This window comes from Primulina huaijiensis, unplaced genomic scaffold (assembly GCF_012295235.1).
Source record: "Primulina huaijiensis isolate GDHJ02 unplaced genomic scaffold, ASM1229523v2 scaffold43369, whole genome shotgun sequence".
NCBI classification, from domain to species: domain Eukaryota; kingdom Viridiplantae; phylum Streptophyta; class Magnoliopsida; order Lamiales; family Gesneriaceae; genus Primulina; species Primulina huaijiensis.
This window is the reverse complement of record NW_027360496.1, coordinates 15,134-31,929: the sequence shown is the minus strand read 5'-3', so window position 1 is coordinate 31,929 and position 16,796 is coordinate 15,134. Positions and strand designations below refer to the sequence as shown.

Below are 16,796 nucleotides of genomic sequence, written 5' to 3'. Positions count from 1 at the left end.
TTTTTTTAAAAAAAAAAAAAACAATACTTAGCATGTCGTGTCATGATGTGCACCAAAAAATTTGGGAGAGTGTGGGGCTGTTCTCCTCCACACGCGTCACTTTATAGGTATTTTATTAAAATAAAAATAAAAAATGACTGAAAATTGTGAAATTATTGAATATTGAAAATAAAAATTGTAAATATTGAAAAATAATGTGTAATGATATATGTAATAATGTATTTATTTTTGGATTATTTTCAAAAAAATTTATAAATAGCTCTCTCAATTTGTGAAGAAAAACACAATTGAGTGGGGAAAATTTTATAAAGTATGTAGTTTAATATATTTTGTGAGTTTGAGATTTTTATTTTTTTACCGTAAATTTTTACTTTTAACATAATATATTTTATTTTTAAGTAGTTATTTAAAAATTCACGCCGCTATTCACATATGATAATAATAAATTAAAATATATTATTTAATTTATTTGTTTGATCCATAAAATTGGAAATAAGTAATGATAATGTGTGGGTGTGTGTTTCTCTCTCTCTCTCTATATATAATAATTTAGAATGAAGGCGAAAAAAATGAGTGGATAACCAAAATAGTATAATGTGGCACAACTTAACACATTCATTCGATAACATACGAATAAATTAAAGACACATAATTTTCTCCAATATATTTTTCGGATAGAGTTTCTATTAAATATTTCTTGAAAAAATAATGTAAAAAAATTTTAATTATAGTTTTTTCCCAAAACAAAATTACGCATAAATTCAGAAGAAATTATGCTCAAGTAAAGTACCAATACATAATTAGATAAAAGTGCAATTTCACTGTAATTTTTTTTGAAAAAATTCATTAGAAAAATATTATTAAACCATATCTGGAATAATCACACTTGAAATAAAAGTAGATAGCGTGACTCGTGCCATTATACCAGTCATAGAAACAGTCTATTTAACAAGAATGGGTAGAGTCTGATTCGTTGATTTATACACAAAAGCAAACTAATAAGATGATTTATCTCTAGTAATAATTTTACAATTTTAGAATTAAACACGAAAAATCTGACTCTGAATTATTCAACGATTCAATTCTAACGAATTCACTGTAATTTAATATTGAATTATTGGATATATAGACTTTATGTTTCTTTAATTTATTTGCTGGCGTCATGGGTAGCTAGGCTGAAGTCGGTGCAATCAATAATATCTTGAATCGGGAAGGAAGTGCCGTTTCAAAAGTGCAAAAATAATGCCTCAATAAGTTCTTCACAAATATTAAAATACTTGGTAATTATATATACTCCGACATTGAATTTGTACGACCATTTTCTTATATATAATTTAGACCACAAATGGTTTACAATAATTACCGAGGAAGGTGTACATCATGCAAAATATTTTTATATGTGAGACGGTCTAATTTTACTTGTATTTATAATAAAAAAATAAAACTTTTATATCGATGTATCAAATAAAAAATTCGTCTCATAAAATTAAGTGATAAGATTATCTTAGACAATTGGATTTTCTTGAATGAAGAGTTTTTTTTAAAAAATATAATTAATATTTTTAGTTGTCAGATAAAAAAATCCATCACAGACGAGATTTTCTTTTATGATTTCCATTTCCACATGGCAGAGCCACCTCACAATATATAATATTTATTTACCTGAGATGACTGACATTCTCAGTCTCTCTTTATTTCACGTGTCATTTTCTTTCTCCGCCTTCACTCAAGAAGTTGGCCAAAGTGGGAAACCCGAAGATGTTCTGTTTCTCGGGGAATTCTATGGTCCGATAGTGGATGTGATGAAACTTGTTCATGGGCGTGTTTAGAAGTTATAAAAATGCTGAAAATGAGGTGATTATTATTAAAAATTTGAGCTTGTGAGAGTGTTTGTTTTTCTTGATTTCTGTGTGTTTGATGAAACTTCTGCTCATATTTTCGGGCTTCTTTGTTTCTGTTATTCTTAGCAGTTTCTGAGTTTGATGTATGCGGCGGGGTTCTCTGTACCAGAGCTTATTCTCGGAGCAACTTGGACTCAAATAACCGTTTCATCAATTATCTAGCACTTACTTGGATCAACGGGAAAGGCGTAATCTTGTTAGTTGCAGAGCTCCATCCACTCAATTCAAATTCAGCTGAAATCTCTTCAAATAAGCTGCTAATTACTGAAATGATGGGGGCAATCTGCACTCAGAATGATGAGAACAATATTCAACATGCTTGGATGAGGGCCAGAGCGTTTGTTGATCAGATGTTAAGTGAAAGAAAATTCATCTACAAACAAGGGTCGCGGTCTGAGCACAGACCCTTTTCCTACGCATTAGAAATTTTGAGTACAAACAAGGATTTGTTCATGGAATTTTTACCTGGACCGAAACCAAGAATTGCTAGGTTCATCCATCCAGTTCTGAATGACAAATTATCAGAATGCGAAAGCGAAGGTCCAACTGATTTGAGGCATGGTAGTACGGACGGTAGATACTTGAAAACTATCAATCGTAAGGGTCGTCAATATTCTTCGGAAACAAGTTTCAAGGCCCATCCTGATAAGATAGTAATGCTGAAGCCAGCTTCCCTGGACATCAAGTATTCTGATAGTGTGACGTGCCATTGCTCATCCCTGCCGGATTATAAGAGATCGAGGGGCGAAATACTGAAAACAAAACCTGCATCTTTTTCTCTCAAAGAGATGAAGAGGAAACTGAAGAATACATTTGCAGGCACTAGAAAAGAACCAAACCAGTCTTTTATGGATGGCAATTCTCATAAACTTGCTACTAGTAGATCGATTTTTAAAGTTGGAGACTGTAATTGTCGTGAAGTGGACATGAAAGATTCTTTCATCTTTTCGAAAAATGTAGAAATAAAGGAAAATCAATGCAACAAACCATGGATCAAATCCATAATGGGTCCTGATGTTGTTTGTATGAGTAATACTGTGTGCAAAAAATTAGACTTCCCTAGTGTTAGCCTATCCAGGAAACAAGAATTTGATGTGATATTTGAGCCAAGAAGACAGCATTCTACAAGGGTGAAGAATATAACTGAAATTGAGATTCCTATGAAGAAAAAATCCCCAAAAACCTTAGAGAAGACTCTCTCCTCTCCTGATCATGATTTCTTGCTTATTAACCCTATAACGAATGACCAATGTTGTCCTGGTTCTGCACAGATGAGATTTAGTCCTTTCAGCAACTCTCTTACTCGAAGTCCATCAAGACCAAATAACGAGATAAAATCTTGGGTTGATTTTAAGATAAATGATGGTATTGAGATCTTGGAGATGAAGACGAGTTCGTCTGGGATTCGAAGTACTGTTGATCAAGCACATGATACCGTTATTGCTGCGACCAACGAAATGAACTGTAATTTACATGTTTTTATGTACTCTTTAAGTTTCCAGTTCTGCGAACTGCTGATTTATCTGATTGGCATCTTTCTGCAGGTAAATCAATGATAGAAGAAATGAGCTGCACTCAGCATCCTGAATTAAGTTATTCACAATTGTGGAGTGAAATAAACAGCGGTGATGTTGTCAAAACTCGACAAAGAATTGACAGAATCAACGTACACGAGGACAATGGAAATGAGATTCATCCCATGGTGAGTGCCCCTGCCCCTTCTTTTCCCAACTTTGAATGATTGCAAAGCTAAAGGGCGTCGGAGAAGGCAGTCATCCGTTCCATGCATTTCTATTTAAAAAATTCTCAAGTACATGAAATTTTGTAACTCTTTGTACTAATATCAGCCTCTATCCTAAATCGTGGCTCCCACGCTGATTTGATTACTGACTTCATATTCTCCTTGCCCAATTCCACTTTTGCAGGATTCACTTTCTGAGAATGAGATATTGGTACCTACAGTGGATGATGTCCCGTCAACCCCTTTGTTCTGTCACCAGATGAAAATGTCTGACAGCATTAAATATCAAGAACTTCAAAGCCCAATTTCTGTTCTCGAGCCATTTTTCAGTGACGACTCTATCAGCCCACAAAGCATCTCGCTTCAAACTGGTAAAATTGGCATAGATCATATATATAATTCATCCAAAGTATTCTTTTTTATGATGTCAAAAAGGCCTCACCAAACAAATTTAATGACCATTTGCAGCCGAGGAGCTAGTACAACCTCTTCGCCTTGACTTCGAGGAGCACTCATCAGAGTCTACCTCTCAAAACCCACAAACCAATGCCAGTTCCAGCATATGAATGAAAACAATTACATTTCCCGTTACGTGCATTTGGTGTTGCAAGCTTCTTGCTTAAACTGGGAAGATCTATCAGCAATGAAGCCACCACACCAAGAACTGCTCGATCCCTCCTTGCTCGATGAAGTTGAGTTTCTACCAGTGGATTCTACTACTGATCCTAAACTCCTCTTCGATCACATAAATGAAGTCTTACTACAGATGTATCGATGCCATTTCTACTTTCCACCTTCGATGGCTGTCGTAAAACCAAAAATGAGACATCTTCCACTTGTAGAGGCTGTACTTTATGAGATCATGAGAGAAGCTGACTTCTATCTGCTTCCTCAGGCCGAGAAAAGAACTTTGAATCAGATAATTTCAAAAGATGTTATGAATTCAAGATGGTGGCTGGATATCCAGCTTGATACCGAGCAAATTGTGAATGATGTTTCAGAAGAGGTTCTCGAGGAATCTGTTTTGGATACAATACTCGAATTTCTCATTTGATTATACATGTACAGCTTTTTGTTCTCAGCACCTTGTGTACTCCATAGAATTATACCATGTTACATCCTACGATAACTACTAGTTTTAAGGATTACAGATAATGACGATTGATCTTCACCTTAAAATAAGACCACTCGATCAACATATTTTACTCGCTTTATCAATAATGTGAAAAATATTTATCTTACCTTTTCTTGTTCTTATCTTATTTCTGTATTCAAACAGTCATATCTAATTACTCGCAAGCTCTAAAATCAGTTCTTAGTTGACAACCCATTTATTTATATTATATCATTTGTGGAGGAATGATCATCACATTTTGAGACTCAAAATTATTTTTAATTGTGAATCCATAAATCAGACTATTAATTTTTAATTACATAATACAAATGCAGCCAACTTCTTCGATAATACTTCAAATTAGAAAGATCGTTGAATTACTATAATAAAATCTTATATTTTTAATTAAAGATCAGTCTTTGATGTATAATTTTAATCACCTGAATAGTGTAACATAGTCGTGCAGTCTCCATCTTCTTATGGTTTCAAGTAAATTTTTTTCATTTTCAGGGATAGAATTGAAAATTTGAATATGTATTTGATTTTATTGTCTAATTTGTATCTATACTTTTCAATCATGGATATCATGTGATGCAAGAATAATTTGGGTTAATAACGTTGATCATATGTGTCAGCTTGGATAGTGTTTCAAATAATTTTACTTCAAAAAAATAATATATATTGCATTAACAAATTAAATGATAAAAATAAAATAATTCTTGAAAGCTATTACGAAGCGTCCGGAATTCATTCAGAACAAGTTGATGACTCAAGTGGAAAAAGACCCATCTCAAGGGTAGTCATCAGGTCACGTTCAGAACACCACCTTGAAGTGTACACAAAGAACAACTTCAAAGAGAGTGAGTCATACATACATCTGTAGTTCGACTTCTGAGCATCAAGGGAAACAAATGCTTCTATTCACGGCGGTCTCCAGTGCGTCGACATGCCTTCGGACAATTTTTCTGATTTTTTGTCAAGAAACTAACATTCTATATATCCCATCTCAAAAGAAAATATCAAGCTGAGAGGAAAGTGAAAACCATGAAGTTATGACTGTTTTTAAGAAAGTATAACGGAGTGAAAGTTCATAAATGGAATAACAATCAATTCAAGACATACCAGTTCTAGATCTCATTTCAGAAATCTATACCTCTCAAAGCCATGCTCAAACACTAGGAAAAGAGTAGCTTGGCTTTCACAATTTCTTACATGAAGTGAGAGGCAACACAAAACAATTTTACCAAAAAACCAAAAGCAAAAGAAAAATTTTCTGAAGCCAAAAAGGCATTAAGTAGACTGTGGATCGTTAAATTTTTCATGACTTCATTCACCATAAATTCATCGGATCACTTGAAACCCTGAGGCATGAAATGCATCTCATTACAGTAGGCAGTAGCCAGCATGAAATTAATGAGATAGACTCATCGTCTCCAAATATCATTTATACAGGGAGTTAAGTGCAAATGCTGACCTGAGGCAAGAAATTATGTAACGATTTCCTTTTGTGGATCCATCAAGCACTGCAAAAACAACACAGCAGAATGCAAAGTCTTCATGACATCAATAACAACCAGACAGCTTAACTATTAATTAAAATTATATATTTTCTAGAGAGCACTGACCATCCACAGTGGTGAAGATCGTGAGAAAAATGACTCTTTAATCAAATTCCAAATAAGACTTAGCTCCAGGTCTGAATCGCCATTGATGGAGTAAAAATGAAATGTATAAAATGATACATCTTGTTAAATTAAATAATAATAATAATCACCAGTTTCTTGAATGCATCCTGCAGCATCGCTGAAACAGCTCATATGCTCCGCCATACTGCTCGTAGCCTAAAAATTACATTTTTCTGGTAAGAATTTTATCTGAGTAAGATTCTGCATCAAAAAATCAAAACCAAGTATGATAGAGAATCATTAGCGAACCTGAGAAAGTGATAAATGTAAAGAAGAAAGAGACTGGAGAAGCTATCCGCGATCGCGACGGAATCTCTCTCCACCGCTTCCAGAATCTCCCTCCTGCTAAAAGCCAGCGCCGTATCACCGGAATCGTTGTAGGCTGGATCGTTCAGGCCGGAAGCACCTCATGATGACGTGGCGTAGGCGTATTGGTTGGAGCCTCGCTGATATCGGTGGCGTTTGAGGCCATCGACGGGTGGGCCGTGGGAGGAAAGTAGTTCGGGTTAGTAACTACCCGGGTGTCAATCGGGTCTAGAGTATAGTCATGACTCAATTGTCGGACGTGGGCTTAAATTTATAAGCTATTTAAAAATAAAGTACACGCATTCAAGAAAAAATAGTAATAATAAAGTACAAGGTATTTAATAATTTATAATCTAGGTGAAATATTTAATTAAAAAATTGAAAATTATATATTTTTAGCAAATAAAATTATTTAGATAATTTGTTCCCAACCAGGTTGTTTTTAGATAATTTAGAGAAACTTAATTGGATTGTTCTTTTTATCTTACTTTCATATAATTATTTGATAGTTGATTACATTGCACCACTTCGGGTGTGCTCTCAATTTTTTTTTTATTATATATTTTTTTAATAACGATAAAATTCTCGGTCGTTATTTTTCAGTACGCAATAAATAAACCTTGAACTCGTTCGAACATTTTATATTTATATTCATGACTTTGATCAATGAATACATAATAAAATATTAAGTATTTTTGAAACATATATTACTAGAAAAGGGGGTATAAATGAAAATAATAAGGATTTAAATAAGCTATTGAGGAAAATAAATGCAACCATGTAAACAAGGCGGGAAGTGGACCCACTTTTTGTCACGAGGTATAATTTGTGCGCAGATTAAAGAATATACAAAATGTTTTTTAGTTATATAAAAAACTTTTCTGCCAACCAACAAGTCTGGGTGGTGTAGTTGGTTATCACGCTAGTCTCACACACTAGAGGTCCCCGGTTCGAACCCGGGCTCAGACATTTTATTTAACCTCATTCATTATTTAATGGCATTTCAGCAGCGATTAACCATTTTTAAAGATTAATAATATTTTTTAGCGTTAAACACATCTAACCACCAGCTATCTCTTCGAAAACTTTCGGAATCAAGAAGTATGAAGGTGCTTCCAAATCTGAGCAGAATCTCAATGATGACGTATTCTTTTTTGCAGACAGTGCTCTTGCATACGTACCTTTTCTAATCAATCGCCTTAGGATAGACGATTTTTGTAATGACAGTGATTATCATATGTTATAGATGTGATATTCGTAATTGTCTCATATTCTTCTCTAATCTGAGTACTGTTGCTGTAATTTAGTCTGCACCTTTGAATAGTTTGAGTAAGTCATCCACGGAATTCCATAAATATCGAATCGAGCGCCAACCGTTTCGGCAGAACTCGGAACTTCTATGGTCAGAGTAGCAGCATCATCCCTGGAAGCATACCCGGCCAGGTGTTCCCACAAGCATTACACTCCAACTGGGAACACAAAACAAAAACATTATGGTTTAGAACATGAAAGTTTTTCATGCTCATCATTTCCACGAGGCCATCTACCATGTAACTGAATGATCATGAATGGAAGCAACTTTCTAAAGAGGGGGCGTGAAACAATATTAATTTCAAGAAATAACTTATCAGTAGCCAAGTAAACTGCGTGCTGTTGAAAAAACAAGGGAAATATGAAATAATGAAAAGAGGGCAACCTAGCTCCATTACCATGATATCCATGTGTATTAACCAGATCAACTCCATGGCCAAAGTTCAACTCTCGGTAGGATGCTATGAATTTCAAACTTAAAATATCATAATGTTAAATTTCAACAGTTTGACTGTGAGTTACTGATCTAATCAATGCTGCATGTCTATTTTTGTGAAGAAAAACCATTTTGTCCTTTGAAATATATCTTGCAGTTCACTTCTGCCCTGTACTCTTCAAAAAAACTTCAGGAGGGACATTATGTTTTGTCTTGCAGATTTTATAATTAATTCATTTCAATTTTTTACCTTTTGAGTAAATTCATTTCAATTTTAATTATCGATGTAATGCTGCCAAATTTTCTCTTTACATTCATCACTATAATTAATTATTATATAAACTTAATCAACCTATTCAAAGCACAAAATGGTAAGGTTAGATATATACATATAAAAAAAAGAACATGGTAAAATATGTTTTATTTTTGGCAGAAAGATATCCTATGATTTTAATAACCACATGCAAGTTTACTAGTGTTAAATAACGCAATAATAAAAAAAACAAATGTAAGAAACCTGGTAGCGATCCCTGAATAATTTCACTCAATCCCACCTGTTTCTCCATGCATATTAGGGATGACAATTTCCTCAGAACCCGTTGGAGGATCCGATACCCGACCCGAATAGAAAAAGGAATGGAGGGATTTTTAGACTCGATTAAATAATTGGGTAATCGGGTATGGGGATTTTCGGGTTCATNTAAATAATTTTTTAAATATTCATAACTTAATTCATTGAAACAATTTAAATTTGAAAAAATTCAATTGTATATGATAATTTGGTATTTGGGTAGGGTATGAGTATCCGATAATCCGATGGGTATGGGGATGATGATGAAATTCAATACCCGATGGGTATGAGGATGAATTTAATAAATGGGTATGGAGATGGATGTATGAAATCCGATCCATACCCTACCCATTGTCATCCCAATGCATATTTTGCAACGAGCATCTGTCATCTGGGGCCCAACAATGAAAATTCATCAGAGAATGAATAGTGGTTATTATAGAAAAAAGGTTGAATTATTAAATCTACAGAGCAAGTAGGCTTAGTTCAGTATTTTATAACAAAACCCAAAAGCAGGTCCGGGCGGTGGATGAATCGGTAATGGAAATGGCCGCCATTTTGAGTTTGTAGTATTTGGACCAGAAATTTTTTGTATTTCACAGTTTTTCACATTTTTGCCTTGCCCAAATATATTATTTTGCTATATTATTTTGATTCCGTTTCAAATACAATCTTCGATCTAATCATATGAAAATCATACATCTAAATTGATTTGATTTGAGATCATCTTACAAGTCTAAATCTTTTAATCCAAACACAATTTTTCATAACAAGAGAAAGATTTTGACTCAATTCATCAATCCATTGTCTTAGTTCATAAAACATCGCAAATGAACTGAATCAAATCAAACACGGCCCTAAAGTTGGAAAATGATTTATTTTTGGCTGAAGTTTATTTCGATTTAAAGTTCAAATTCAAACTGAGTTATTTTAGTTATAATCTAATTATAGAGATTTAACATGTAAAAACTTGTATTTTTTTTAAAAATCCTAGACTCGAACACACTGAGAATTCCAAGTGTGACCACTAGATCTCAAAACTAATACTTATTCTCGAGCCAGTTAATTTTATTATTATTATAATATAATATAATATATTATAATAAAATATTAAACCTCACCACGCCTACAAAATTTACTAAACAACTGAAAATCTTAACAAAACAAGTCGATAAATTTTTATTTAAATTATATATATATCGCAATTTAACGAGTCGAAACGTCACTTTCTCAAAGTACAGAGCGGCGTTTCTGCACTTTTCGCAAAAACATTTAAAAATATTTAATTATATTTTTACTGGAGACAACGCGGACAGCTACCAAAAAAAAAACGTTCCATTCCCGTCGCCGCAGCATCGCCGGGAACTTACATCGATAGCCTCTGCTTAGTTTCCGGTCAATGTATCACCTTTTTCGACTAAAACTAGTAGGCTACTGCACCCGAGTGTTGAGTACGCACTACTTACTAGGGTCACGGGTGAATTTCGTTTTGATGAAATGTATCTGATTTTCAGGCTCGTTGAGCATACAGTGTATGCGAATTAATCGATCAATGCTAGTGGATTGTGTTTTTACATTTTTGTCAGAATATATCGAGGGTTCGAGAATTTTATTGCGTGTTCAGTGCTACTAGGTCGACGAAAATTTGTTTTTTAAATGAAAAATCGATGAAAAGTTTACCGATTTGCTGTTAATTTGTTTATTTGTGCATCAGTTGCTTGGCACATTAATTGGTACTGTTGAAGCAGGGGACTTGATCGAATGAGCTGAGTTTTTTTCTTTCCAAGCTGAAATGAAAAATGGTACATCTCCATCAATGAATTCAGCAAAAATATTGTACTTATAATTTTGTTGTGGCTTCGTTCTCTGGCTTTTTTGTTCCTATCATGTACCTAGCTCGAATGATTTCTTCCGATTTTTTGTAACAAGTCGTTAAATAAATTTTAATTCATGGCAATGGATCAGGATTTGTTATTTTAGTTTAGATAAGTTCTGAACATGGTTTGATGTAACGATGGTGTGTCTTAAGATTTTTGAGTAATCGCACTATGTGATCTGCATGTAGGTTTTTGCATTTGTGAGGACTGAGGTGTGTAATTTTCCCAAATCTGGACTGTGGAAAAATTTTAAACTGAAGGAATTTTCTTTACGAAAATTAATTGGTGCTGATGTATTATTCAGAAATGTGTTTGCCTGCTATATATGGATGTTTGTCAAGTTCATGATGTTATGTCCGTTAAGAGCCAACAATGGCAACCAGAAAAACAAAGACACAAATCTTGATTTCTTGGTGTATCAAATGTAGCGGAAATTAGAAACAGGAAATTCTGAAGAGCTCTGATGAGTTTCTATCTAATGGCATATGTGTCTTTCAAAAATTGTATAACTCTTCATCCGTGTCTCGGGGCTTATCTGTTTTATTCTCGTGATTACTTATCATTATTACCATAATTCTGAAAAATGTATGATGTTTACTTCCAATGCATGGATAATGTGATTTCTGGGTATCTCTTGGCATTTTTTGGAGCCATACTCGAAACAACACTCGCATATAAAGTTATCACTTAACTAATTGTTCTCCTCGTCATTGGCGTTCTCATCCTATTCCTTATAGGCACTAATTTTGAATTTTCTTAATTTGCTGTAACAGGTCTGCCTTGATGTTGATGATGCGTGAATCTTTTTTTATAAATAAATTAAGATTCATCTGAATCTGTTTTCGTTTCCCTCTGAAAGATTGTATGGTAGTTAGTACAATTTTAGATTTCCTGCCTGCTTTACATATTTTGAACTTTTCTTTATTTTCTTTTTGTGCCTTTTCCCCCTATCCTTTGACTCATGGTTTGTTCCAAATCCATCTCCTCTGTATCCATGGCACTCATGTATGATTATACGGTTATCTGGTATTTAAAATCTTTATCAATCACCCAACCTGAAAGACGCCATTAATAATTGAACTATGTGTGATGATGGTTACTTTACCCCAAGTTTCATGATGTTGTTACTTTAGTCTTGTGATTCATATTTGGTTTTTGCAGTCTTTTCCAAACAACGGAATTTGGATGCCTATTAGGTCTGGTTCTCAGGATAATGGAGAGGTGGCTGATGTCTCTACTAGAAATGAGCACAAGCGTGGTTATCAGTGGTTTGTTGGTTCACATGAGCAAGAGCTGTTCTTTAACAAGAAGCAATCAATTGAATCTGATAACAAAGGAACAAGTTCAGGAGCTACAGTTACGAGTTATCCTTTATGGAGTGATATTTCCAGTTCTCAGCCAGGAGGTCATATAGGTGATCACCTCGTCAACCCCATAACTGTTCAGAGTTCAGATCTTTTTCAAAATAATGTCTTCTTTACTGTTTCCACCGATCCCCATATGGAAAAGGGGGGTTCTGAGGATCAATTTGGAATTGACTTATCAACCTGTTTTTCCATGTCTCAAACTGTGGAAGATCCTTTATGTCTAAATTCAGGAGTTAGAAAAGTAATGGTTGATGATACAAGAATCTTTCAGAATTGCTTGCCTGAATTTGTTCAGAACTCTAACCCTGGAAAGAAAAATGAAAAACCATGCACCATTTTTCAGAACGGTAATATCTCGTTACTTAAATCTACTTATAATACTGTTATTTTAGTGGATTCTGCGTTTAATAACAGATGAAATTTTATTTCAGTTGAACAGGCCTGCAGCAAGAGAGATGGTATGGTTGAGAATCAGTTCTTTAGTGGGATATATGACAATATGCTCTCTGTTTGTCAAGCCTTCAACAGAAGGAATTATGATACTGGTTCAATTGAAAAAAGTAGTGGCAATTTCATGTCAATTGGTTCTACTTGCCAGGACCAGGAGAATTTCTTAGCAATGAACCCTTTCTACAATAAAGCCAATGAAACATTCAATTTATCTGCAAGTTCTACTTATAATAAGGGGGACAGAGATTTTACATCACTAACATATATTCATGATCAGCAAGATGCTACCTTTATGCCACAAAGAACTGTCCACAGCAAAGAAAATTCTACGATGCTATCATTGGGTGAGAATCATGAGAATGATGAACTAACTACCATATCTTTTGGTGGCTTTCAGGATGATCCTGATGATAGTGACACCTCCGGCAGACTTATATGCAGCCGTGATATTTTGTTAAGTCAATTGTCTGCTCAATCTTCTGCAGCATTGGGACAGAGAAATTTTGTGGAGCAGATAACTGCAAATGTTGCCTCGGTAGCTGCTCCACAGACAGATGGCACACTCAAGAATCTAGAACCGAAGACAAAAAAAGGAACTTCACACAACTTCCCTGCAAATGTTAAAAGTTTATTATCAACTGGCATACTTGATGGGATTCCAGTGAAGTATATATCGTGGTCAAGAGAGGTAAAATCAGATATTATTTGGTTTTCATTTCTTTTCGTGGGCCTTTCTCTTAACCTGAGCAATGTTATCGACACATGCAGAAGAATCTTCGAGGTGTGGTAAAAGGGACGGGTTACTTGTGTAGCTGCCAGGATTGTAAGCTTTCGAAGGTAACAACTCTTGTTGTGAAGATGGTTTCCTTACAATGTTGAAGCTAGAATTAACCCCTGTGCTAAGTTTGCGTCTTTGCACTGTGCAGGTTATCAATGCTTATGAGTTCGAGCGCCATGCTGGTTGCAAGACCAAACACCCCAATAACCATATTTACTTTGAGAATGGGAAGACTATCTATGCAGTGGTTCAAGAACTGAGGGGCACCCCGCAGGAAATACTGCTTGAAGCGATTCAAAATGTGACAGGCTCCCCTATCAATCAGAAAAATTTCCATAATTGGAAAGGTGAGATAAATTTCTTTCTTTACCCTGGATCCGGATACGGATGATTGTTCATCTGTGTAGGTCCTAATATTATTTCATTCGATTCTTCATCTTCTCCACTAGGAAATTATGTTTTTTTTCTTGATATTTTATTGCCAGCATCATATCAAGCTGCAACCCGGGAGCTTCACCACATTTATGGGAGAGATGACACGATCGTAGCATCTTGATAATTCGGCTTTCCCGGATCTTCAAGGTTGGCTTATATCTGTTGTCTGGTAGATGGTGGATTTCAGAATAGGAAACGCACATACATTTTGCCGGGAAAATTGGTTTGGTTTTGCTAATTTGTAATTTTAGTGTGATACTTTGTCAAACCATTTCTTTGTTTTTATCTTTCTTTAACAAGCATCTTGTTTGTGTAACGATCTTATGTCGGTTCTGTCATAATTATGCGTCGGTTAATAAATTTTAAAGGCTAAAATGATATAATCAACATCCCAATCAGAGCTAAAATGACAGTTGACAGGAACTAAGTACCAAATCATGCTTTAAACCGACAATTTCTGATTAGATTTTATTTTAGAAAATCACAACAACTTGTGTTTCTTCTCCTTCTCTGTTCACTAATGCCGCAAACTCGAGCTCGACTCTGAGACCGTAGAGAACCAGTACCTCCAAGCCCGTACTCGCTCACCTAGCAACCAACAATCACATCTCCCAGCAGAAAATTGAAAACCCCGAGATCATGAGAAGCCAAAATCAGCAGAGTGTTAGCCAGCCATGCACTGCAAAGAAGAGGAACGCCACCACTTGATGGAAGGACGTTATTCTGAAGAAATTCTGAACAACAATGGTGCCCGACATCCCAACTGGAAATTTGACCCAATTTTTCACCTTACTTTTGCTGAAGATGAAAATATTTCTCTCCGTGTGATCGGTTACACTTACAGGCAGCTTATAGTGCAACCATATATCCCTTAAATCTTCTTTCCAGTAGGGAAAAACCCATGACAGAATCATCAGCATCACACCAGCAGCAAACATTAGCTTGTCGGCGAAAAAAAAATGATAATGGAAACGAGAGGTAGAATGGCGATCTTGATCACGATTACTGCGTGAGTGGTGAAATGGGATTCGAAAAAGAAGAAACACAAGGCAGAAAACCCATTTATCGCTAAGATTGAGAGATTCAAATATGCAAATGATACCAAAGTGTTGAAAAGAACAGAGTTTCATAAATACTATATGACATGTGTCGATAGAAATCTTTATATGGAGGAAACTGAACTTGAGAGCTCGGTTTTTGTATTGCATCTCATCCGAGTTTCAAGAAAGTGAAGCCAATCACACCCCAGAACCAGAAGAAGTACCTCGCAAGAATCTCCATTTCCTTTTGCTTCTATGATCATTGGGAAGTTCGAAATATACAACAATCATGTAAGATATAGGGAAATGAAGAGGAAGCTGTAACCACAATGCCAAACTTTTCATATTCAAATAATTCTGTGATACAGGTAAACTAAAGATTTAGACTATTTATGGCTTCGGGCAAACTGGATATATATATTAAACATCACTATTTAAGTGCTTTTTTCCCAGGAAAAAAAGTAAAAGAGTAGAAGCCATTATGTTCGGATATTGTTGTTCCATCTTTTTCTCTTCCTGTTTTGATCTTGGGAAGAAGAGCTGAGCAAAGTAAAGTTTAAAAGCCACCTTGTTTTGGCTTCTAGTTTCAGATATTTTTAAAAGAACATAAGACAATATAATTATTTGTAGGGTGGATGTTGTAAAATCAAATTTAAAATTAAAATAATATTTATATATTTTTTATGAAAGTGATTTTTTATAAAATATTTTAAATGTTGTTTTAAAAATAAATATGTGTTTGGATAACTACTCTATAAAAATACTTTTTAAGTTAAAAATATATTTGGTTATTTTAAAATAATCAAAAAACACATCTCAATTGTTTTTTTTTTAAAAAAAAACTATGCTTGGAGAATAATTTGTTAAAAACTATTTTCATAAAATGTATACAAAAATCTTGTCCAAACACATATCTCATTTTCTTGGAAAATATCCCTACTTTTTCACATTTTTATTATTTTTCAAAATATTTTAAGAATTTAAACTCAGATTGTGATTTTATTTTTATCTGTTGAGTTTGGCAAAAATCGAGCTCGAAATTTTTTTTACTGGTCGAGCTGAAATATCGATCCATTTTTTCAAGGATAAAATGTACATGAATTTCTGATAACCGTGTCAAAGAAGTAAGTAATCAGGTTGCTTATAGTCCTTTAAAAAGATCTCTGATTCTTCAACTTGCTTTGGCAGTGGCACTGTTGCAACTGAGCAAACAAACCTTCTACTGATACTCGGAACACGCTAGAAGATCTTGAAAAGCAAGCGCAAAGAATAATGTTACCAAGACAACTTGACAATTTGTTAAGTCAATAGGCTCCCCTAATGAATGAATATATATGCTTACAGGCAATGAGTGATTTGGTAATCGACAACTCCTCCGATAAGGAACATGGTGGCAACTGGCAATAGTTAAGCAAGAAAGTATCTGAAGCCAAAATGCATGAGCAAAGCACACAAACCTCGGAAAATATATATTTTTTTTTATCAAACGCCCCATAACACGAGTATCAAAATTGAGTATCAAAATTTTCAAAAATATTAAAATTTTCGAGTTCGATTTACTCTAGCTCAAATATATCTAATTCGAGCATTGAAATTTTTTTCATATTCAACTTAATTTGATTCATTTACATTATTGTAACCCTTCCGCACTCCCAATGATCCCACATTTTTAGTACTAATTGCATCAACACCCTTCGTAAAAACAAAAACATCATTTGTAAAATTGATAACATTTTATATTTCATATTTTTTTAAATCAAGCATAAATGTGATAAATGCGTTAT

At 34.4% G+C, this 16,796-nt stretch overlaps 2 protein-coding genes, 1 long non-coding RNA gene and 1 other non-coding gene across 12 annotated transcripts; 3 read left to right on the top strand and 1 right to left on the bottom strand.

Moving 5' to 3' along the window:
* The first annotated feature begins 1,710 nt into the window (after positions 1–1,710).
* LOC140970130 (uncharacterized) lies at positions 1,711–4,883 on the top strand. Of its 3 annotated transcripts, none has more exons than XM_073431721.1 (5): positions 1,711–1,854; positions 1,971–3,365; positions 3,446–3,603; positions 3,827–4,013; positions 4,111–4,883. In XM_073431721.1, exons 2-5 carry the CDS (start codon positions 2,171–2,173, stop codon positions 4,206–4,208), a joined length of 1,638 nt encoding a protein of 545 aa, XP_073287822.1. In that variant the 5' UTR covers positions 1,711–1,854; positions 1,971–2,170; the 3' UTR covers positions 4,209–4,883. The 3 variants fall into 3 exon arrangements, with proteins under 3 accessions (XP_073287822.1, XP_073287823.1, XP_073287824.1); XM_073431722.1 differs by having other exon boundaries at positions 1,743–1,854; positions 1,968–3,365; XM_073431723.1 differs by having other exon boundaries at positions 1,749–1,880.
* A 600-nt stretch (positions 4,884–5,483) lies between these two features.
* Positions 5,484–6,992, bottom strand: LOC140970190 (uncharacterized). 2 transcript variants are annotated; one of them, XR_012174083.1, is made up of 5 exons: positions 6,691–6,992; positions 6,531–6,597; positions 6,382–6,452; positions 6,231–6,279; positions 5,484–6,117 (listed from the first exon to the last, which is right to left on the bottom strand). It is a non-coding gene; the product is annotated as an uncharacterized lncRNA (long non-coding RNA). The 2 variants fall into 2 exon arrangements; XR_012174082.1 differs by having other exon boundaries at positions 6,382–6,597.
* Positions 6,993–7,642: 650 nt separating this feature from the next.
* On the top strand, positions 7,643–7,716 carry TRNAV-CAC (transfer RNA valine (anticodon CAC)). The gene has a single exon. It is a non-coding gene; the product is annotated as a tRNA-Val (tRNA).
* A 2,640-nt stretch (positions 7,717–10,356) lies between these two features.
* LOC140970132 (uncharacterized) lies at positions 10,357–15,098 on the top strand. Of its 6 annotated transcripts, none has more exons than XM_073431728.1 (7): positions 10,357–10,466; positions 10,780–10,867; positions 12,104–12,656; positions 12,741–13,447; positions 13,528–13,596; positions 13,686–13,884; positions 14,023–15,097. In XM_073431728.1, the coding sequence occupies exons 2-7, from the start codon at positions 10,865–10,867 to the stop codon at positions 14,091–14,093; spliced, it is 1,602 nt and encodes a 533-aa protein (XP_073287829.1). In that variant the 5' UTR covers positions 10,357–10,466; positions 10,780–10,864; the 3' UTR covers positions 14,094–15,097. The 6 variants fall into 6 exon arrangements, with proteins under 6 accessions (XP_073287829.1, XP_073287828.1, XP_073287826.1 ...); XM_073431727.1 differs by having other exon boundaries at positions 10,367–10,516; positions 10,814–10,867; XM_073431725.1 differs by having other exon boundaries at positions 10,367–10,516.
* The last annotated feature ends 1,698 nt before the right edge of the window (positions 15,099–16,796 follow it).